Source organism: Phalacrocorax carbo, chromosome 2 (genome assembly GCF_963921805.1).
Source record: "Phalacrocorax carbo chromosome 2, bPhaCar2.1, whole genome shotgun sequence".
Taxonomy (NCBI): domain Eukaryota; kingdom Metazoa; phylum Chordata; class Aves; order Suliformes; family Phalacrocoracidae; genus Phalacrocorax; species Phalacrocorax carbo.
Window position 1 is genome coordinate 143929794 of NC_087514.1, and position 24988 is coordinate 143954781.

At 40.1% G+C, this 24988-nt stretch overlaps 1 protein-coding gene across 2 annotated transcripts; it reads left to right on the forward strand.

Annotated features, from left to right (window-relative positions):
• The first annotated feature begins 809 nt into the window (after positions 1-809).
• Positions 810-21565, forward strand: STEAP4 (STEAP4 metalloreductase). 2 transcript variants are annotated; one of them, XM_064444663.1, is made up of 5 exons: positions 810-1087; positions 16203-16658; positions 17958-18485; positions 19071-19235; positions 20277-21565. In XM_064444663.1, exons 2-5 carry the CDS (start codon positions 16203-16205, stop codon positions 20544-20546), a joined length of 1419 nt encoding a protein of 472 aa, XP_064300733.1. In that variant the 5' UTR covers positions 810-1087; the 3' UTR covers positions 20547-21565. The 2 variants fall into 2 exon arrangements, with proteins under 2 accessions (XP_064300733.1, XP_009510156.1); XM_009511861.2 differs by having other exon boundaries at positions 811-1072.
• Positions 21566-24988: the final 3423 nt, after the last annotated feature.

Genomic DNA, 24988 nt, shown 5'->3' on the forward strand with positions numbered 1-24988 from the left:
CATGATCTGATCTCTTCTCTAGAACTCAATCTCTCAAAAATAGTTTCTTCAGCCCTAGTGTATTCACAGATTGTTCTGAATGAAACAACTTCTTGTCCTTTCTTTTAGACATTACCTCTATGTTTAATGTTTGCTATGCCTTTTCCTTCTTAGTGTGTTTTCCTAGTTAGTAAGTCTCCCAAAGGCAAGCTCATGTAAAAAGTACTTTTCTTCCTCTTTACTGGCAGACATTCCCTGCAAATCTGGAGTGCAATATTATTTAAATCCCTTTCAATTCATTTTCCAAGCTTCTCATAAAATCTCAGTGCTAGTGGGACTCTCTTAGCCCCTTTCTCCTATCTGGACTATGATCCAGTCCAGTGATCTCTTGATGCTCTCAGCATCTGTTTTGAATTATGTCCTATTCCAAACAGATGTGTAACATCAAGAGCTTTGCACCTCCCAGAGGCTTATCCCTTAAAGACTCATTTCTCAATACATATCCATCACAGACTGGCTCCACAGGATTGCTGCTTTCAACCATCCCCATGCCAAATTCCTTTAATCCTGATGTGACGTCCTACTGTCCCTACCCACAGCTGGAACGGCACAGGAGAGCTGTGATACAAAGAAAGCAGCTCTCCTTCCAGGCAAATAGTTGCTGTTGTGCTTCTACAGCATTCTTGGCTTCTGCAATTCTCAGGTTAGTCTTCCAAGTGTGGAGGAACGCAGCCAGATCTTAGCTCTGGCCAATAGCCAAGGGGCAAGTCACTGCCAGCATGACAAAAGCAACCACAGTTTCACCTCAGCTGTAAGTACAAGGGCTGGGACTTTCCCTGAGACTTTGACGGGAAGTTCTTTCACCCCGCAAAGACAAGCCTTGCAACATCCCCTCATCTTGCCCTCCCCCGTATGCTTGCCCCAGCTTCCACTAGATAAATGCCAGCAAGTCTGTCAGGATTTCTGCACTCTGCTCCAGGCAATAGGACTCTCTACAGCTCCTGAGGTCTCCCTTGCTCCATCGCAAACAACATCTCACTAGCTGGGAAAGCACTGGCTTGCCTAGGGGGACTGCAGCAGGTTGAGTGCACAGGTGAGTTTTACACAGGTGAGGCACAGGTTTCTCTCACTTCTGCAGGTGGGAATGGGGAACAGAACGGCTCAACTGTCAATCTGAGAAGTTTAGGTGGACTTGAACTTAACTTTTTAGGTCTCCTGATAAAATTTTACCCCAGCCTTTCTCCCTGGTACACAAAAAAATACAAAGCCAGGCCATGTCTCTTGGTTTTGTATTGACATTATAAAACCTATTAGTCACTAACAGCTGATGTAAGGAAGGACTGAGATATAAGGAAGGATTTGTATCTGTAAAGCTAAGACAAACCAGAACTTCAGATTAGTCAACTGCTATTCAGAGTGCTTACATAGCAGATAACGAGTTTATATGATCTTCCAGAGGTGTTTGCTATAGTTAAAGAAGTGGAGAAAGCTTCTGCATATAAGAATTGGTCAGTGGTGAAGCTAGAAAGCAGACTTCCTTTCCTAAGCCAGAGCCAAAATCCTTGTTTGAATTTTAGTAGCAAGTGCAGGTACTCCAAGGGTGTTTGATTTACCCCACATCATAAGTTATCACTAATAACAGTTGGAACTAATTATTATCTTCACTTCTGGATTCATATGTGGATTTCATGTTTTCTCTTCCCATTCAAGCCGCATACCAATTTTAATCCTGTTTAATATTTTATAAGCAAGGGGCTTCAATGCTGCAGAAAGAAATGGATTTTTCTTAAATATTTTCTATACCAGCTCCACATTATTAATTCAGAGAATATTTGCAGCTGTCAGAACTGTTCTTCAGCTTTGATATAGGAAAACTTCATATTGCCTCTAAACCTGCAACACAAACTGTCACTCAGACTATAGGCCAATTTTTTCCAAGACTGTTGAGACTTTATAAAATTATGCAATTTTGGAAGATGTAAATTCTTTTGTAGATGTGGCCTTCCTGAAGCTCCTAGATTTGTTAATAGCAATGATTTAGACTAGCATGAAGTAGTGCTGTAACTACATACCAAAATATTCCAATAGTCATTGGGAAATCAGGCATCCCTGTACTTTCTTCCTCCATATTGGAATTTTCTTATACAAATGTATTAAGCACTTTTCATATTTGTACAATTTTAGGGAGATGGCAGGTTTTTAAATTACTTCTCTAAGTTACAGGCAGAAATAACCAGATAAGTGGTCTACTTTGTGTTGAGAAATTATTAACAAAGTGTGTTGCCTACACTAGTGTTTTATTTCAGAGCAGGTAACTGAGTGCTGCCCTCCACCATGTACCATGCTGTGTTTCACATTGCAGAGCGGGTTGGGGACCCGCAGCCTCGGCTGTTCCTGGGTGAAACAAAACAATCCCAACACTAAGGGTGTCCTGAGCTCGCAGGACCAAACCAGAGGTGGTCCAAAGTAAAAACCCCAGCAGTGTGCCTAGCATGGGCATTGGGTGCTCAGAACCAATTTCCCTCCCTACAAATCCAGTCCCTCAAAAATACAGACAGCAACTGAGGCTTTCAGGGAGAGCAGTTAAAATCTGCATTTTTTAAAGGCCTCCCTCACTGCTTCCCAGTCTATTTATATTAAAATCTGTTTATTTGGTAACTTCAAGATGTGAGACAACCGTTTCTTCCATTCTGTTCTTCATTACAGTCCTAGCAGAGTGGAACTGCAACATTTTAAACACTTTATTTTCTGTGAGACATTTTATAGATGTTGGCATTTTGACTTCTGTGTTATTCTATTTAGACTTTAATGTGTATTGAATTTGGTTTTTGAAAGCTGGTTTGGGGGAAGAAAAGGTAGGGACATGTATATGAATATCACCTTTACAGATGCTTCCTGCAGTTCAAATGTGGGGGGTTTTGTCCCTGCATGCTCTAAAACAAAAAACTGGGGTGTTTTTTCCTCTTTTGACATCACTGTTTAGAACCACATACTCTCTCCTTTTTAAAAATTTATCCAATATACATTCCCCTTCATGAGAGCACAGCTAACGAAATAGTCAGTAAGTTCACTTACTTGATGTCATAGACAGGGCTGTGAGAAATGGGTGCACTCTCAAATGTCATTGTGGAGCATTTTCTGGGCTGCCAACGACAGCTTTTTCCCATCTGCTGCCACAGTTTGGGCAGGGTGCTCCAGCAGGGCTGCAGTCAGCAGCGAGTGGCAGCTTGGGTAAGCACTGGTTATATCGGTGCTTCTTGGAAATGGAGGAGGAGCGGGAATAGCTGCCAGCAAAACCATTAATTAGAGGACTAACAAAGCTGTCTCACAACCTCATAGTGACGACTGAGTACAGTCCTGGAGACACAATTGTCAAGGTGGCTTCCAGCTATTTGTTTTCACTTTACTAAACTGTTGAGATTACATTCTTCTGGTGGGATTACCAGAGGAATGCTCTAATGTTGGTGGTGGCAGCATGCTGGAGGCACAGGTTCAGGCTACCCGGCTCAGGACCGCTCTTCGCATGCTTGGCTGAGCTGCTTTTTGTGTCCCACTGGCAAAGTGCTGCAGATCACTCTGGTTCATTGACAAGGCTAGGTCTAAACCTCCACTGAGAGATGCAGATCCCGTTACTTGCTTAGGAAAACATGAGGTTAAGATTAAATCTGGAATGAGGACAGGTTCTCAGATCTGGATGATTTCCCTCCATGTGCTTTTCCCAAGTAGAGCAGCCTCGCCAGGACAAATCTGAATGTGCAGAAAAAACATTTCCATAAACAGCATGATATCCCATAAAAATGAGATCATTATTAAATTTCATTTGAATTCTACAACCTGAACTGTACCAGAGCTTCATATAACTTGGCACTTCAAAGGTGCTTAATTATAATAACCTGTTACAAAGTGCTTGATCAATGGAAGCAGCTCAGCCATCCACCTCAGACAAGTTACAGCACCTGAGGGCTGGGATCAGTGTTTTACTGCTGCCTTTCACCGATCCATTAGTGATACCGTGTGAGCAAGTTTCTGTAGGCCTCTAGATAAACAAGCCTTAAGTTCTAAGAAATTTAGTGGAGAGGTTGATTGCTAAAAAGCAAAACACTTTCTGGCATCATTAGAGCACATGAATGTTTGACAAAGGATTTCTCTGGGGTGGTCCCATGCTACAAGGGCTGTGAGAGCAGTAAATATGTAAAAACACATGAGTACTCACAACTAGTGGGTAATTATGCAATAATTGTAATAGCATAAAATGGTAATGCAATAAAGACAATGGGTTTATTCAGAAAACCCAGTTCCTCATTTTGTATTGCATTTCCTTGCTGGAGCCACAAGAGAGGGTCACCCTGCAGGAGGGAATTATTTTGTCCAATTAGGCAATTACAAAAGCAGCATGACACTGTTTTGTACCTCTTGGCACCATCTTCTTTCCTCTTAGCTAAGTTTAGTAAGAACACATAAGCTTTTCATTTGTCTTTGCTCCTTATCATGTCCCAAATATCCACCTTTTCCTTCAGTTGTACAGATAGGGCCTGGTTTGCTCCCTTCTTACTTATTTGCATGGTCTTGACATGCAGAACCGAGAGTGTAGCTTCTGCCCTGGCATCACATATTTCACAGGGGTAGGAACAAAAGATACCCAGTGGCCTTGTCTGAGACCCAGGAGCAAGGAGGAGACAGAAACCAAGGTGACCTCCCTCTGAAGGTGGCAGCCTCTGTGTAACAGGGCTCAGCAGAGATTTGAAAGAAATCTTGTGTAAGGTTTCCTGTGCTGCCTGCCCTGTACTGCACTGTGAGCAATTTCGGTGGCAATGCTGCGCGCCCAAAGCGGTACCTCACAGCCAGTACCCTGGCAGAGAGGTTTCATTTGTACCAACGCCTGGGCTAGGAGCCAGGATAGTGACCCACTGCTGCACACACCCATCCCCGCTGGCCAGGCCGGGGAATTACCAGCAGAAGCTTGGGCATTTGCAAAACCTGAGGTGAACTCAAAAGAAGCTTTGGTCAAAAAATAAAACAAAAACACGAACTACGTGTTTCCATTTCTCAGTATGGGATGCTGTCCTCAACAGTTCTGCAAATTTTTTATTAATCTCATCTCTGTTTTTTCTTATTTTAAAAACATGTTTTTAAATTCATGCTTCTCAGCAGTTAATTTTCAAAGCCTGTGGTTTACGGTTATTGCTTAAAGATTCCTGAAATCATTGGCTCAGTAAGAAGGGGAATGTCTTCCAACCTGAGAAAGAATTAGTTTTTAAAAGATTGCCTAACAAGAACTTTTCCTTGCTGAAAAATGTAACTGCATTTAAAACGGTCTCCTTTTTGTGAGGAATATAATTTCTTTATTTCTGAAAATATTAGTGTTCATATTGTCCTGAAGGCAGGCATGTCTTTGCAGATGCCACTTGACTGCAGACAAGTAGGAGAGGAAAATGTTCAAGTCCACACAAAAGAAAGGAAGGAAACAAAAAGGAACAAGTAAATACAATTAATGTACTTCATATTAAGTGAATAAGGGAGCTGATAAAGTTATCTGCTGTTAAATCACATGTCTTTAAAGTTTTTTATGGCAGCATTATAGTGTATAGGTCTTGCATAAGCAAGGGCACAGATTAATGAACTTTCTATGAAATTTGCTTGGCCGTATTCCTGACATGCTGCAAATCCACATATATTTGTTGTGGCAAGAAAACTTCATATTCATGCTCCTGTTCTTAAATCTTTCATCATACTTTCCCTCCAACTCCTCAGATTTCTAAGAGCATAGGACAGCCAAGAACTTCATCACTGTGCCTCAGCAGCCACCTCACCTTTGATTTTATCACAGGTTTTATGATGCAGCTGGGCTTGTTTTCTTCCTCCTTGTACCAACCCAGTCCAAAAGCAAGTTAACTGAAAATCAGCAATTCCATTAGTGTAAATAGGAAGAGAATCAGGCTTATCATGCACTCCTAGAGCTCATAATAAATATGTAGCTTGAACTCTTATATTTTTAGTGCTCTGAAGGTCTGGGTTTCTTTGGTTGCTTGTGCAATGTCAGCTAATTCCAATCTTGGTGTATCCTACTGATGGGCTGTCCCTAAAAGCATCCCAAATAACATCCCCTCCCTTGTCCTCCATGCCTTTTGACAGAGCACAACAACATAGGGTCTCAACTGAAGAGCCATTTCTCACTTGTTTCCTTCTCTTTTGGTGGTACAGACATGCATGTGGGTGTGTGTACATCATTAATTTTTTAGGGTGTCCATTATTTTAGCCTGATTTCTGTAGGCAGTGTGATTTCACTGATCATGCAGAGATACGTGAGTATATGTATGTTTATGTGTGTTTGTGTGTCCCTCAATTTTTTAGTGCCAATTTCAAACAAATATACCATGAGGAGAGAGGGCCCTGTTTGCCTTATGGTGCATGAAAAAAGGCAGCTGAAGACCCCACAGAAAAGTCCTGAAAAATGAAAGACTATACTGTGACTATATATGTTTAAAGGACCTAAATATCAACATAAGAAGAAATGTTATGGGAGTCATCTCCTGTGATTAGAAACCGCTTCAATCAGTGCTTGTAATCAGCTGAGAAACACAAACTCTAGGAAGCCAGGCTTCACTATTTTAGTGTTATTTCTTTGTAAAACAGAGCTATTTGTTAATGTCTCCAAATGGCAGATAAAAGACACTCAGAAGAATAGCTTCACAGTGAGGGGATGACTCAGCAGGAATCCAGAAGGCACTTCTCCACATGCAGTGGATCTGAAAACATGCCCTTCAAGGTCTCAGGACATCTCCTGGACCAGATGGGATAAACCCAGTGCTCCCTGTGCTGTAGGCAGGTCTATCTCTCCTTCTCATTCTTGCCCACCTTCATGTGTTCTATGAAATATTTTCATTCTCCTTGCAGTTGACTAGGCTGGATTAAAGCCTAATACCTACACATCTCAGAACAGTACAACGGCCCTGAAGACTCAGGAAATTATCAAGTTATAGCTGGGTCTTACATGTTTATGGGAGCAGTTGGAGGTGGTGAGATTTCCAGTTCTCTCAGTACTTTGCTATGATTTAGACAACATTAAGCATATCTATTTAGGCCTATACTTCATCTGTTTGAAGAGCCTCCAGGCAGCTTTAGTGTTCTCCTGATAAAAAGTGAAGATGTGGGAAATGCAATGTCCTCTGTAGGAGGATTTATTGTCTCAAACAATTATTTTTTATCAGCTTTGTCAGAACTTGGAGCTCAGGATTTTCTGCGAAGAAGAACAGCAGATATTCATTTGCTTGAAATAAAATGCATTAATAATTTGCTGTAATACGTTTGTTAGGAGCTATTCTGCTATTTTCTTTATGTGTTTAAGTACTGGATTAATCATGGTAGAGTAGTTTAGCCACACGCCTTTCAGTTTTAGGTGTATCAAGCAACAGAAAATGCAGTTATAATTTAGGGTAGAGTTGGTTCTACAACTGTCAGCTTATAAGAAACAGTATTTGTTACAGAGTGCATTCTTTCTCTCTGTGTGGAAACAGTAAAATGTAATTTTAAGTAAATGAGATTGCCTCAGAATAGTGTACATGTCTTTCCCAGGATATTTTTAAAATTGTTTTTTGCCTGTTTTCCAAGCTACACCATGATTACTGAATATTATTCACGTGTGAAATACTTCATAAAGATACTTCCAAAGTTGCAGTACTACATATGCAAGAAATTAAATATTAATCATGCTCTTTTTCTTCTATATTTAATGGACTACTACATGTAATTTTAGTGTATTAAGGCACTTTTGTCTAATATACACCTTTTGATCATAGATGACAAGACAAAGCGGGATTCTCATTTATAAAAGAAAAAAAAAAAACAGTTGGGGATGACTTCTACTTGTCAGTATGTGCAATAAGCAGCTAAGACAACAATTAGAATTAACTGTATCCCTGAAAGAAATTGTTTAACTTTGGAGAACTTGACAGCACGAGAAACTAAAAATTACCAACAAAAAACCTATAATTCCAAACAAAAATATATGCTCATTTACTTATTTAGTTGATGTTCACCATGCCCATCCACAGTTATACAAGGATTTGAAGGAAAAAATTTTAAAAAGAGACTCGATATAAAAAAAGAAAAAAAAAAAGGCCACTTCCACTGCCTTTGACATTCTTGGTTGTGGGCACTGTTCTTCTTTGCCACCAGCATGAGTACATGCCGTCAGCATGGTGTCAAAGCACTGTCCTTACCACGAGTGCAGCCCACCCACATTTGAGAAGGGTGTGTGTTTATCAAGTACGGAAGCATCAAATGTACACACAGGCACTGGGGAAGCAAACCTGATTGAACCTGTTTAGTCTGTTCAAAGAGGTATGAAGAAGGTCTGCAGGACACAGGACATCTCCAAAGGACTTATTTTCACCAGTTCAGCCATAAATGTCAACTCAAGATCAGCTCACAGGATTAACATGTGTAATCACACAAAGTCTGATAGCATGCTGGGCTTTCTCTCCATAGCGGTGGTGAGAATCTGTTTTCAAAGTGTTTTGGAAAAGACATGCTCTGAATCTGTTGGTGAAATTAGTTGCAATGTGCTCAGCCCTGCGGGTCTAGTTCAAACTATGTAAACAAGTTCTTGAATCCATGTAAGGAACTGAATGTTTTCAGGTTTCTCCTGTCCAGGGAAATACAGAGATTTGGCTGAAAAAGAGGTTTAGCAGAGGCTTGGGGACTTATATACGTGGATCCTGTGTGAGAAAGTTCAGCTGACCCTTGCTGTAATGGCAATGAGAGATGTGGGGGAAAAAAAGATAAAACAGAGTCATCTCTGTGTTAAAAGAGCAGCAGAGTTAAGGCAAGGTGTCAACAGTTTAAAATGAGGCCTACAGGAGGGCACAGTGTGAACCCAGACCACTTACCCCAGATGGTCTGGTTTCACTACTGTACAAGTAGAGTTAAAACCAAAGGTTAGTGAACCTGAGGGAAGAATTAACTTCTTCATGCAGCAGCACATTATTAGAGTTCAGCTGTGCAATGGACTAAATTTAATAAGCTCCAGAGTGTCAACCCAAGTGTCTTCCCATCGTTAGAGAAAAATAACCCTTCTGAAATCTGGAGAAACAAGTTTTTTTCTGGAAAGGTGAGCCTAGAAAACAGACTGTTCATACTGATATTCTAGTACATTAATCACTGGAACATGCAGTCAATATTGTTGTCATGACTCATGTATAACTGTATATGAATTCACACAGATTGATCTACCCCCAGCATGCTATATGATTGGCCAGATGTTCTATGTCAAGACGTTTAGTTGCCTCCAGAATGTTGTACTAGAACAATGGCAAGATGCTCCAGAGAGGCCATTCTCATGCCTAGCTCTGTTTATTATTTGCATAGCGTAACAGAGTCCCTGCTCTTATTTACAAGGAAATAGCAGTCCAAATATTTAGTTTACATAGAAATAGGGCCTTTGATACTTCACTTTTTAAAGTTATGCTCCCATAATACTTCTTCTGCGTATAATCTTTACAACCACCTTCGGGATTATCAGTTTTACAATTAGCTTAAAAAGAAAAAAAAAAAAAAGAAAGATGATAAATGGATCAGTGTTCTAAGTCTTGAGACTAGTTCCTACAGTAGATAACATCATAACCTACCTGGATCACGGCTGTGCTGGCTATTAACTCTCTTATTCTACTTACAAACCTTCCTTTAAAATGGCTATGGATCAAACTCCTGGCAGTGCTTTGGCCATTTATCTTCTCATAGTCCTTAAATGCTTCTTCATCTTGTAACATTTTGCCCTGAATCAAAAGATAAAAGAATATAGACCCAGCAGAAGGTGTTGGAAAATTATAGAGGGGAAAAATACAGAGGTTCTGTCATGGCTGGGAGCCACCATATGCCACCAGACAAGATCAAGTGTTCAAAAATTGACTTGTCCATCTAGCAGAATAAGAAGCAGAGTATAGCAGATTCTGAAGGTGGGAAGGTGATGTTCCATGAGAAGTCCAGTTAGTCAGGAAAATGAGGTCATATGATTTGGCAGCTGCTTAAAGAAACTACTTTAAAAGAAGAGACATAAAGGTTGCAACATTAAGCAAGGACTGCAGTAAGACAGCCACATGGCTGGAGCTGTGAGTTCTTCAGAAACTTCAAACTCAAATAGCGTACATAAATCAAAACCTATGGACAAGCACAGAATAATAGTACTAATAGGTTGATAAGATCTGAAAAGCCACAGCACAAAAGGAAAAGTAGTTAGTAAGGTACATCTAGAATAACAAGAAGTTTCCTGTAAAAACATGAACTGTTAAAGGAAAATCAAGGAGAGGATTGATCTACCACTCAACTGAGAGAAAGCTATTGACTATGACTTTGAGAAAGCCAACTCTATAATGCCTATTTTGCTCTTTCTTCACTAGAAGGGTCACTATGATAAAAGGGTTTACACCAGTAGTAAAGAGCTGAAAATTCCAGCTAGGTGACAGAAGAAACAGATTAGTCCATGCTCAGGTGAGTTAAATGACCTGAGATCAGCAGGGCTGATGGTATTCATCTCACATTGTTCAGGGGATAACTGAAGCATTTCCACAGCCATTAATAACTATCTTTAAGAACTGTGTGGAAGAGGTAAAGTTTTGAAAGACTGGAAAGGCAAGAATAACAGCTATCTTTAAAAGTAAGAATAAAGAGATTGTGCAGACTTATGGCCCAATTCATTAAGTACAATTCTCAAACAAATAGAGGAAGCAAATGGAAGATAGGAAAGAACTGGGTTAATGGGTTATAGGCACATGGATTAATCAAGAAGAAATCATTCCAAACCAACCTAATTTCCTCTTATAACAGGGTAACAGGCACTGTGAATCACAGAGGCTGTACAATTTGACACGAGTGAAGTTTTTGGCATGGTAAATGTTAGAGAAGATTATCAAAAGCATACTAGGAAAACACAGCCTAGACTGCACTAATGTAAGGTAAGGTTCTGCAGAACTAGTGAAGGAAGCATCTTCAGTCTCTCAGTTAATCATTGCCAAAATGGAAGACTACATTTACTGCAGATGTACAGGGGGTCTCTCCTGGCAAAAGCCCTATTCCAGAATTTCATTAAATGGTGTAGATGCCAGAATAGACACTACGCTTATTAAAGCTGACAATCTGACAAAGTTGAAAAGGGCTGCAAGCACATTACAGGACAGGCTTAGAAACTAAAATGCTCTTGACAAATTGAAGCTACAGTTTGAAAAAATATGGTGCTATTCAACAGGGACAAGTGCATGATACAGCTCTGAGTCAGGAATCAAGCATGGAGCAGTCCAATTAAAGGATTGGGTGTAACAGGATGCATTTACATTAGTATTTCCATTCTGATCAAACGTAGAAGCAGATCACCACTTATCAAGCTTTGCTTACACCACAGAGAGCTCTTGGAGCCTATGAAACTAGATTCCTTTCCATGAAGCTGAAGAAGACATGCTTTAGGTGCACCTCAACGCACTGCAGCTGCTAATGGGCACTCAGGCTGCAGTACTAGACCAAAGTTAGTCCAAGGTGGAAATCTCTGACACATGGATCATGTGCTCAGCACCAGCTGTTTCACTCCACATCTTGGTTCCTGTTGCCACACACTACTTGTTAAAGTACTCATAGCCTTAATGCATGACAAGCTGACTACGAATCAGCTGTGTTGTGAATAAGACAAATGTGACAGTGGGATGATGCGTTGTCTATGAGGCAAGTGAAGCAATCCTTTTCTACCTGGTAAAATCTCAGCAAGAGTACTGCATTCACTTTTAACACCATACTTTTAATTAACAGTTGGAGCAGTTTAGCCTAGAAAGATCAGAAGAAAGCCATGAGAAAGATCACCACTCTCAGAAGCATGAGTTGCAGGGAAAGATCTGGGGTTGTTTTATCTAGAGAAGAAAAGGGTGAAATGGTAACAGCTTTCATGTCCAACAAAAGCTGCTGCAAAGAGAAGGGGGATAAATTGACACCTGTGTCTAGTGTGAAGGAGGCGACATAGGAAAATCTGCCTAATAGTACGGCTGAGAAAGCAGTAAGAGAGGAAGACTCCAGGATCCACAACATAGAAAGGTTTTACAAACAGGTTAGACAAGCATCTGTCAGATTTGTTTTAAACATAGTTCCTCCTGCTTTAGGGAAGGAGATGGACTAGATAATCTCTTGACATCACTACCAGAGTTATTTGTTTTGCTTCTTTTTAAAATGTAAATAGTAAAATTACTCTTTCCTGCTCCTTTCATCTTGTCTGTCTACCTTTTGAATCATTCCACTGATCTCCCATCTGCCATTTCATGTTACATCTTTCTGATCTTTCCATTATGCATCCCAGCCTATGCCTCAGTCCCATCTCTGCCTTTCCATTTTTAGCACTGTACTTCATCTGCAGCATTGCTTCTGCTAGGAACTCCCTCCCTTTTCCCACATGCATGGCAAGGTGCCTGCCTCCATTCAGATTCCGACATAACCAAAGTATTTACATATATTCACTGAACTAAACGTTGTACCTTCATTCAGTTCCCCTAGTGTTTATGTACTGAGTAGAAATGACAGTTTTGCACAGTTAGCTTCTTTTCTTTCAGCCTCCTTTTATCATTACTGACCAAGTGGTAATCAGCTCAGAGATTACCACCATTTTCCTTAAAATAGGGTAATTCATTGTATAAGAATACAACAACGATGCAGAAGATAAAGGACACAGTTAATCATTGCAGAAGTTTATATGGATTACCTTTCAAATAACAAAAGGCATCACTAGTGCTTTAATGTCAGAGGGATGGATATAAGCAAAAATATGTATGCACACAAATCTCTATGCTTTTTCTCAGATAATATATAGGTACATATATAAAAGAAGAGATAATGATAATTATATGTTTCTTTGCTGGTATTTCTGCTTTCCCCTGGTGCTTTAAGAGCACTCAGCGTAATCCATGGGCACAGAGCAGAGCCCACTGCCACCGACTGCTTACTGAGACCCCAGTGCGAGCCTTTGGGCTGTGCTCCCGGACACCAGACTGGCTCTGTGTTCCCCGTGAAGTATTTCTGTTTCACATCTTTCACACTGATGTATGACAGTAAAACACCTTGTCCTATATAGCAAATTAATGTCTTCTCACATTGCAGCTGTTGCTGTCATGGGACTCTGGCAGGCCATTTTCCTTGTTTTGACTTTACACCCACCCACTTGCCATCAGAGGCTGCATTTTCTTCAGATACACACAGCAAAGCCACAATTTATCTATGCACTGTCTATGTGCTCATAACCTACCACCTGATTTAATGTCCAGAAGTTCACTGCAAAGTCCACAACCTTCTCTTAGTTCAACAACAGCCATGGCACAAATGCATGTTGGAAGGAAGGAAAAAAAGGATTCAATGGAGAAAATTTATTTCATTTCTGTCTTTGTTAGAATGAGGCACGGTCCAGAAGACCTGGGATTTAAAAGCAAGCTTGCCTTGTCTTACATGTGATTTTTAGAAGTAGCAGGTGCATTATTAAATTAATATCAGTTTTCCAATATGCTTATTTTGTTAAAAAAATTGGTTCATGACAAGTTTATTTCTAATATTTGTACCATAATAACAGCTATGGACATCCCTATTAAGTAATTCTTAAAAAGAAAAGGTAAATTCTGCTTACTTTATTCAAGTAAATTGTCTCTCTTGTTAAAAATGGTATTAAGATAAATTAGGCCACCATTATTAAATGCAGCTTTAACTCTCTTCACCTTTCTATGGAATAATATTCACTGCCTTGTACAAGTCATTTTATATCTTAGATGGTGCTCCCAGAAACTGTATTTCGAAAAAAAATTATGTTCCTTACATTAATTTTTCTTTTCATCTCCCTCTTTTTTTCTGGCAAAATGAGTTCTGTGTTCACTAGCAAATGAGATGTTCAGTATTACTGAACTGAAGCACTTTATAGACTTATTTCTTGCTGGTGGATCCATTTCTATATTAAATAATTTTATAAGCTCAAACAAAACATAACTTTAACCGATCTACCAAATATATTACCTGGTAACATCCATTCGAGTTTTGGTTTTTTCCAGTCTTACTTTGGAGAGGAGAATGATTTGCATCGTTCACTCAGCAGTTACTTAATAATTTCTTGAGGACAAATAGAGAAGTTTTCAACTGGGTGATCGTGTGTTATGAGTAAGTTTTACTTTCCATTTTAGATAGGAGCCTACTTTGTTAAAAGCAAAAATTGAGAAAGGAAAGTTGAGTCTTAATAGGTACTCAGTTGGACCATTTATTAATATTACATACACAACTCTTCTGTTCTTTTTGAAATACAGACTATCCCCAAAAAGGAATTTTATAGCTTTAGTCACATTAGAGCCTCATGGGACGTTAATAAAGCCCTGAGAAAATGATTTTTAAATATGTCAAAGGACTTCGCATTTGTATGCATGTGTCAGAGCACACAAATATGCAAGAGACATTCAGATGGGTCCCTTTGAGGATCTATTTACATGCTCAGAGTGTTACTTGACAAAGAACACAGAGTCCAGCTGGGTAGCTGGGACTGCAGCTTCAGGAGAGCTGGGGTTAGCACCCTGCTGCACTGCAAGGCCTCCCGTGAGACCTGCATGAGCCAACCAAGCCACAGCCACACAGATCCTCAGGCTCTCCTCTGCCTGAATCAATGCCTTCCCCTAATGACCAGAACGAAACTCCCTTGGCAGCTCTCTAAATCCCAGGGCTCCTGCAGCTTATTGCAGGGATGATGCTGAGCAGGCATTGATGCCAGCTGAGGGCTTGCTAGCTACATACAGAGCTATTTCAGGCCAAAATCTTCACATATGATTCTCAGAATAAACACTTCTCTGACTATCTTGCTAATGAAGCTTATACCGTAGAGCACAGGCCAAAAAGATGTGTGTATCCCTGACTCCACGACCCAGGTCACAGCAGGTTAGGGGGAAGGTCAGGCCTGATTTTTTTATTCATCAAACAAACGCAAGTTCTGGGTCAAAAAAATTTGAAATCATGCCAGATTTTTAAAAAGCAAAAACTGTTCTGGCTAGAGAAAAACATAAAAGAAAGTGAGAGTATCATCTCAGTATTCTTAAATGGCAGAGTTTCATTCTGAACAGTGTTTCACAGAAGAATTTAAACAAAGGTTTAATAAACAACAGTAGCAAAGCAATTTTTTTTTTGGATCTAGATAACCATTTCATGCACTTCTTTCTTGCAAATTGGAAAATCAGTTATTCCCACAGCTTCAATTAAGACAGTTACCTGCGATGAAGTGGAAGACTTGAATCAGGGCTCCTGCAAATTAAATGGCTGCTCTAAGTAGTAAATTGCTGGCCAGTCCAAGAGAGGCATCTCTCAAGATCTCCTGTTGGTCTTTCTTCGGGACTTAGGTTTTCTAGTCTAACTTCACCTTTTGTAAAGTGAGGACAACAGCATGTGGACCTACTGCAAGACCTTTGGAGCAGACCTTTTTAATTCCGTATTTGTGTCATGGGTCTCACTCTGCAAGTACAGAGCAGAGTCTATGTCCATGTACTGCTATGGCATTGATAATACATTAAAGACTTTGAAGTTTCCAGGTACAGTGATAAAGAAGGATAGATAAAAACCTCAAAGAGAATTTTATTATGAGTAATATATAAATATAAAAAATAAATGTTCAGCATGAAATATTCCAATTCCACTGTCCAAATGCTTCACAGGACATTCTTCAGGAAACTGAAGAACAATAGTAAAACAAACTGGCACTGATTAGTCCTATTAAGGAAATACTGAGGACAATAGATAGGTTTTTAGCTACCTTTTCTATCTCTTCTTTTTACCTCTATTTTACAAAAGACCTTCCAGGTTCTAATCTGATTAGAAATACACTCCTCTTCAATGTTTTTCTGTAGCATAAGTAAGCAGAAATTACTCTGAAATGTGTGCAACCCTTTCTGTGCCTTTGTATCCTTTCCTCCTGCTTTCCCTTTGGTAGATGAAAACTGCAACAGTTCAGCTGAATGTTAAAATCCATAAAATGGATGGAAAAGAAGGTGCTGTAAGAGATGGAGAGGTGAATATCCAGAACAGGTTTTTAAAAACTGTACAGAAATCTTCTGAGAGTATTCAGAAGATCATGCAGGAAGCCTGTTAAGAGGCAAGAAAACTTTCAGATATTTATTTTGTGCAGCCAGAGTGGATGCTAACCTTTCGTTTTGCTTAGTTTGTTCCCATTACTTTTTTTTTTTAAACAGATGAATAAAAATTCTTCCAACATAATGGCTTTGGCTCCTAACACTTCTAACAAAAGGGAGACAGTGTGCATATTTGGAACTGGAGATTTTGGAAGAGCTCTGGGGCATAAAATGATTCAGTCCGGCTACTCCGTCGTGTTTGGAAGCCGGAGCGCACAGACATCTGGCCTGATTCCCAAGGATGCAGAGGTGTTGAGCCACACAGAGGCAGCGCAGAAAGCTGCCATCATCATTATAGCAATCCAGAGGCAACATTACAACTTCCTTACCCAGCTAGCAGAAATTCTTCATGGAAAAGTCTTGGTGGACGTAAGCAACAACTTAAAAATAAACCAGTATCCTGAATCCAATGCGGAGTACCTCGCTCAGCTGGTGCCCGGCGCTAAGGTTGTGAAAGCCTTTAACACTGTGTCAGCCTGGGCCTTGCAGTCAGGCACGCTGGATGCAAGCCGTCAGGTAAGACTGAGCAACAGGGGTGTCCTGTGTCATAGAGTTATATATCGTATGGTTTCTTAACAGCTAGACAAAACACACACGGGACATACAAATCAGACAGGGTTGAGATGGAATTTTCACTTCAATTTTCCAATTTAAATTAAATGTGAGCTAAAATTTACTATTGGTTTGTAATATGGCATGACAGGGAATATCAATAGTTTGCCTCTGAATTCGGTAAGGTGTTCAGAGACACTAAAGAAGCAAGGAAAGAAAGATAGCAGAGCTAGAAAGGGAGAGAGACAGCAAATCAGGAGGAAATGAGGGCTGCATCACTTGTTCACCAGGAATATATCAAAGCAAGAATAAAATGAAGAAAGCAAAAAAAGCTAAGGGATATGATAGGGCAATACCATGAGTGTGGGCAACAGAAAAGAGCTAGAAGGTGAACAAAATAATAAATTTTTCTAAATCAGAATCCATCGCCACAGAAGTTTAACACAACAACAGTGTGTGCAAACCATTTTAACAAGCTTCTTAACCACAGGCCAGCGAGCACAGAGCTGGTCATAGGGAGCAACACAGCAGCTTACTTGAAGACAAATCATTTATTATTACCCTGTTCTCTGCTGCTCTGAGGGATAGTGCTCTTGTACAACACATGGTTTCAGCCAGCTACTCACACCATGTCTAGGTTTGCTTTCTGCTGCCACATAAATGATGTTGGCTAAAACAAAAACACAAGGACTTCCAAGCCTAGGCTCTACAAGCCTCCATCATATTAATGAGAGGAGAAATTGCCCCCCTTTCTCCCAGTGCCAAAAGGAGAAAAGATGGTTTCTTCACTATTTTACTAGACTTGGAAAGAAATAATATTTATTTTTGTGATAGGGCAATCATGTTTTGAAGATCTCTGTCCTCAGTTCCCTGGAGTCCTTAGCAGCACTGTAGCAGCAACTGAAAATTTTGCTCCTATTTACTGTTACAAAACCTTTTGCTTACAAACTGCTTGCAGGTCTTTAGAAGAGTACGTCAAGTCTTCTAGGCAAGACTTGTACTAAGCGTGTTACATATTTCTCTTTTCAGATACAAAATTTTGCCACTTGAAACAATCTCTTTCCCCAAAGAAAAGATTCATATTCTTAGTTCTTGGACCTGTTGGCCAAGAAAGTATTTTTTGCCTATATAAATTAAGGCCAACAGGGAAGCCAACAAGAAGCCTAGGAGGCTTGTGCTCATTGTCCATATCCAGGCAGGATGGCAGTAGTGGTTGTCACAAAAGTCTGTCTAAATAAAACTTCTGTTTGTTTTTGGCTGCAGGTGCTTGTCTGTGGAGATGACAAGGAAGCTAAACAGATGGTGATGGATATTGTTCGTGCACTAGGTCTCACTCCATTAGATAAGGGATCCCTCTTGGCTGCTCAGGAAATAGAAAACTATCCTCTGCAGCTCTTTCCAATGTGGAAGTTTCCCATCCTTTTGTCCCTTGGCCTAGTCACATTCTTCTTCTTCTACTGTTTGATTCGTGACGTAATCTACCCTTATGTTTATGAAAAAAAAGACTTTTCCTTTTTTATTGCAATTTCCATTCCAAATCGGATCTGCCCTATATTGGCACTTATCCTTCTTGCCTTGGTGTATCTTCCTGGTGTACTTGCTGCAATTATTCAGTTATACAGAGGTACCAAATACCGCCGTTTCCCAGACTGGCTGGACAAATGGATGCTGTGTAGGAAACAACTTGGACTGGTAGCCTTGGCATTTGCTTCTCTGCACGTTTTGTACACTCTTGTTATCCCAATTCGCTCTTACGTAAGATGGAGAATCAGCAGCCAAACGATCTCCCAGGTAAGTTTTGTGCCCTGCCCTATGTCTTCCTTTCTTCTGGCCCTGTTACAAATACTACCTTCTATCTTGAACTTCAGAAATTCACGTGGACAGTCTAATGTTCTTTACAATAGAGTTATTTTTCTAGTGTCTGTGTTCTTTTTAACCATTGGTATATCGACGTTTGTTGATACTACGCTGAGCTGAGGGGATTTCTGGCCTCAGTCTTCTTCCTAGATAGTTTACATATTAATAAAATAAGTAGGGAAAATGGAAACATTGAGACTAATTTAAAGAAACACATTGCCCTATTTCTCCACATACCTTCAAGAATGGCACATATTTTGACCTTCTGACCTTATTTAACTACAAGAGTAGGTCTACAGCAGTGTAAAACATGCACCACAATTATAGGTATGTGGAACATATATATAATATAATGCCTCTTCTGCTTTTTGAGTAGGCATTCAAAGTAAACCTCTAATGATTTTCAGAGAGTTAATGTATAACATTTATCTCCTAGGTGCCTTAAAGGACATTGGGCTTTTTCGCATATTGATCCTAAAACTGCTCTCACTAAAATATACCTGTTCTTCTTTTCTTCAGGCACTGAACAATGGAACAGAACCACTCAACACCACTAATGCCTGGCTTAGTGACTCTTACTTGTCTTTGGGGATTTTAGGATTTTTTTTATTTGTCCTTCTGGGAATAACTTCCTTGCCTTCAGTCAGTAACAATGTCAACTGGCGAGAATTTCGATTTGTACAGGTAAAAAAAAAGACTTATTCTAAAAAGCCTTCTTCCCTTATAATTCCCTTATATATGACCACAGGCAGGTTTACTAGAGACTTAGGGCTTTCCTCCATTAGTATCTCCAGATGTGGTGTGTGCATTATCCACCATCACATCACCATCACATGGTGAAAAAAAAAATCTACACAGCTATACAGCTCACTTGTAAAAAACCACAACTGCTCTGATGTCTGTTTGTGGTACAACTGGGATTACTGCATTAACAAGAGAAAATTGGGAAGACCTGAGCTCCTAAATGATAAACAGAAAGGAGACATTGTGGAATTATCGAATTCCACAACTATACTAAGTCACAAAATATTTTAGCCATTTATTGAGCTAATTTTGTTGGTTCACAAGGTAATTCAGTTAAAATGGGACTGAAAAATTACTTTATAAGCCAGATCCTCTCAATGTCAAGCATCCAAAGAGAATCTGTGGTTTCTGCAGACTCTGAAAACTGTTGTGCCTATAAAGAGGCTGCCCTTGGTAACACTGTAATTTCAGCCCTCTGTTCAGAGGAAGCTCAGTGCAAGCTGCTGTGCCTCTGCAGGAGCTGGGCTGGCAGGGGAGGGGAGGCAAGGGAAGGGGAAATTACTATCAATGAATGTTTTATTGAGGCCAAAAACTCTCGCAGTATGGTAGTTCTGGATAGATTAGCACTAGAGCATGCAAAAGCTTAGATATCTCCACTGAATTTCAGCATTTTCTCTGCATTTTCACAAAAAATGACAACCACTAGGCAGTATGTGTGGGCTAGCAAAAATTATCAGGATTGTTGATGGAGGAAAAAAAACAAAGAAGTGTGTTTCACCTAGACCCATTTGAATGAATCTTCATTAAAAACCAGTAAGAGCCTTTATATTATTTAGAACAGTTTCATTTCAGCAGTCCCCAATTAGTCCCAAAACTGGCAGATTCCACAAAGCTTATTGTGTCTTATAAATTGTATTTGTTCAGGTTTAATTTACTGTCTTAACCTCTGCTTCTTTCTTTCTTTCCTCTGTTCTCCTGTAGTCCAAACTGGGATATCTGACACTGATTTTGTGCACTGCACACGCATTGGTTTATGGTAGAAACCGGTTCCTGAACCCATCATCATACAGATGGTATCTTCCAAATGCCTATATGCTCTCCCTCATTGTTCCGTGCATTGTACTCGTTGTCAAATTTGTGCTTACATTTCCTTGTCTAGACAAACCCCTCACACAAATTCGACAGGGCTGGGAGAGAAAGCCCCAATACTCAGAAGAGCCAAATTACATTGTCAATAAGACTGCTGTATAGTTAGACTAATCCGTATTGTCAAAAAGAAGAAGAAAAAAAAAGATTATGAAGGCATATCAAATCAAAGTCCAGAGCCTCCTTTATCTGGTGAGTGAGGCAAAAAGTGAAAAACTTGGTCAGGCCTTGAATAAAATAAAGCCACCCCAATGACAAGCTTAAAATACAACTCAAAGCAAGCCATTGAGTTCCTGCACCCCATGCATCCTTTCTCACAGGCACACGCCCTCTCTTTCACTCAGTATATGTCCCCTCGCCTATTCACCCTCCAATCCTAATGAGAGTATGAGAGAAGTAAATGGTGCTCCATGCCCCTCCTCTGTCATTCCAAACCTCCTCCAGGTCTGGGCAGAACCAGAGTAACCTTTGGCATTAGATGGTATCTGCCCCTCTTCCCTGTCCTGCCCACTGACCCTCAGGTGCACCTACACACACACACACATGCTCATGAACACACACCCTGCTTCCACCTCCAGAAGCCACCAGCACCCATAGAAGGGCCACAGGATGGACGCTGGCTGAGAAATATCTCTCCTCCTCCCAACATTAGGTTATACACCATGAACATCTGATCCAAGAGAGAACTATGTTCATACCTTAGAGACAGCTGAGTAAGATTTATTTGGTTTGTGTACGGGAACTCTAATGTTCAAAGTGTATGAGCCAAGGATTACTGAATCCTTGTACTGAATCCTTGGGCTACTCTACCAGAAACTCAGGTGGCAAGGGGATGGAGGAGAGACCAAAATGCCAGAGACATGAGATATGCTCACAAGCCTAAGCTTCTCTGCAAGTACAGGCAAAAAATGGTCAGTGATTTTTTTGTGTAAGCAGTGAGTAGTAAAGAAAGAAACTGAAGGAAGTTTGTATTATATCAGAGGGTTGTATTATATGACATGGTTATATCTCATGAAGAAAATGTTGGGGTTTTTTTCGAAAAATACATCTCTGGATGCAATATTACAGCTATTCTATGAAAATATACATATTTTAACCACAATAAAGAAATTTTTTTTACAGTGTTGAGCTCTGTTATCATTTCTGGAGCCTCTTTTGACACAATGCAGCTGCTGGGATGCTCAGTTGCACAAAGGGGTTGGAGGGCTTTGGGGCAAGGAATAAAATGGGATCCTGTCTTCATCCATCTGCCTGGGCTCACCTTCCCCCATCTTTGCTTGCTCCTTGGATGCTCCCGTAAGCAGATCTTTGGTTAGTCATCGAAGTGAGGTGAGGATGTTGTGGAAAACCAGGATCCATCTGGGATGGTGACCTCCTGTGAAATTGGAAACAGGATCTGACAGCCTTCTTCACATGGGATAATAAAGAAAAGGCAAAATATGTTTGTTTTTATAGGAAGATAATTGCTTTCTGTCTTTTGCCTCTCTGTTGTTCTCCTCCATGTCCGTACAGAGGATAAATACAAATATGAAAGTACGAGCATGCTAACTAATATAGCTAACTGTACTCCCAAAAAGGCACTATCACGCAGATTAAAAAAAAAAAAACAAAACCCATATCTGAATGATACTTCTCAAAACATTTCTCAACAACAGGGTCTTCTTTAGTTCTGGACATACATCCACTCTTCACGTCATCCTCTGGCCCAGAAAGAGCCTGTCTTAATCCCAAAAAGAATGGTAAAGGAGTCTGGTGTATCAGCAACCGGAAGAGCCAGATTTCTTGGAAATAATTCTGGCAACGAGTACTTGGCATGAGATAAACTGATATACATATGTTTATATAGGTCTAAACAAAAGTTTTCCTTGGCCTGTCACTTACTTCAAGCTTCCATCAAAGATTTTCCATGTTAATTTTATGGAATCACTTACTATGAAAGGGATTGTGTATGGGTCAAAGGGCCTAAGTGACAAGACTGTTGTGAAGATGCCAGTAACACCTCTTTACAGCTCCCTAAAGAAGAGGACAGAGAGGAAGAAGCAGCAGCAAGAGAGAAGGAGAAAAAGACAGAAAGATAGAGTGTGTGTGTGTTTGTGTGTGTATACAGGTAGAAGAGAAAGGAAGAGACAGAGCAGAAAATAAGCGAATATCCTCTAGATTTGCCATTTTGGGGCCAAGTTATGGTATCCGTGACAGATTTATGACCAGATTTATGTTATTTCAAATAGTAACCATTCCAAGTCACAGATAGAGATTGGGGGGGTGGGAGTTTATTACTTCTTAAAGGATTTCTTTTCGTGGTTTCTGCCTATGCAGACACAGATCTAAAAAAACACCACCACCCTTTTCTCTCTCTCACAGCTGAACCAGTGGGCTGGAGTTTAAGCTGCAACAGCCATGGCAAGTAACACCCATTTAACAGCAGTGCTTTATGAAATACAAACATTGCAAACGTTCTGCCTCCTTTCCTTTCAGCAAACAAGCTCCTGTGTGTTTCTGAATGCCATGTGTTAGAGAAGGACAGGCCAAAACAGGTCTTCTTTACCCTTGCTGATAATTAGTGCAAAGTAACTGCGGCCTGGCTGAATACCACCAGTATATTCACTCACTAATAAACCATAGTCTCAAACACATGCAGGTCTGTAGCTCCTGCAGGATACACAAAAGAACTTCTTCAGGGACTGATACATGTTGCTTTGTTACACTAAAACACAGACCAAGATTTACTGAAAATGCTAAGTGGCTAGGTACAATTTGCAATTTTCTGTTTCATCCAAGAATGAAGTGCCAGTATGTTCTGTGTACAAACCGAGGAGACAACACTGCTTGTTTGCACGGGGTGCGTGCAGCAGCAATCAGGAGCTGATCCAAAGCCCTCGCATCTGAAGTCAGCAGCAGGCTCTTTGTTGACTTCAGTAGATAACAGGTCAGATCTCCAGCAGCACTCGTTTTTCCAGTCTAAGTGAGGGATTTCATATCCTGTTATTCTTGGGCAGCTGGGGAGTATTTGCTTCATAAACGTACGTATTTATTTCTTGAACATTGTAGAGAAAACAAATTCCTTCAGTAATCTTACATGATAGTTAAACTAAAAGTGTTCAATGGCAACATTTTGAAAACAATAGCCAGTGCTATAAAAACTGTTGGTAGCTTGTATACATTGCCCATGGCTAAGCTCTTCTGACAGGGCCTGGTCAGAGAGGACATGAAATGAATTCTGGAAAGGGTGTTTTCCATACGGTTCAAGAAGACAAGAAGAGCCTTTATGTGCACATGTATGTAATACCATTCTATGAATTCCTGCAGGAATAAAGCATTGACTCTCAAATCTACTTCTAAATGAGAGTCAATACTTAGAAAATATAAAGTACAGCTTCTTAAATAAATGGACACATGGACATTGTCATGATAACAACTAGCTTGGATTTCATTGCATAGTAACAATTTATTTTGATGGAGGTCACTGCAGCATAGTGTGATTTTTAGACCTCTACATCTTGCACGATGTGGCTACTTCAACATCCTTTTGCCTTTCTGTTATACCTAGGGAGTATCCATTTCAACTGAAAAGAAAAATGCACTTACTAGTCGAAAGTATTGAATTAATTAGATTTACTTGAGACAGTAATGGGATGTCAGACAGGCACTGGCCCCTGGGGGTGCATCTGACACCACAGATATTGCTGGATCTCGAACTATGGAGATCTGAGCTATTCCCTTCAGTTCCACCACACCACACTGCAAGTCCTGAGATCTGTAACTTATTTTTGTTCTGCAGCATGATCTGTCAGCCTTCTTGTGTCCTTTAATGGACACAAGTTGCTCTTGGGGATATTCCTATTGGACATGAGAGGGAAATTTTTCACAGTGAGAACAGCCAACTGTTGGAATAATCTCCCCAGGGAAGTGGTTGACTCAGCCACGTTGGACACTTTTAAGATTCAGCTGGACAGGGTGCTGGGCCATCTTGTCTAGACTCTGCTCTTCCTAGAAAGGTTGGCCTAGATGATCCCTGAGGTCCCTTCCAACATGGGGTTCTGTGATTCTCTGTCTTATCTAACAGTCACCTCTTACTCCAAGATGCAACTGTTCATGACCCAGTCTATAAAGCCCCTTGTCTAGGTAACATGTTTGGCTGCTCTTCCACACTATGATTAACATATTTAATAAATCTTTGGTGTTCCCATAATAGCCTGAATATAGCTGCTCTTCCACACACTATGAAAGCTTTTCTCTCCTACAGAGACTTCTTTTTCCTCTGCATTATACGTGCTTCTGTTGTGGATCTCCATTTGTACCTCTAATTCCTGACATTAACATGAATGATATTCGCCCTGGAGGAAGTTGACATTCCTTGAGGTATATTTTTTTTTAATATATATATCACCTTGATAAGAAAAACTGCACATCTATCTTTGTTACACAATCCCTTAATTTAATGTTCTTGAACCTGGGAATCCAGAATTGACGTAAATACTTGCTGTGACAAGACTAGACCCCCAACATATTATTTTCTTATAAGGAACCTCAGTGCTACAAAAAAATAC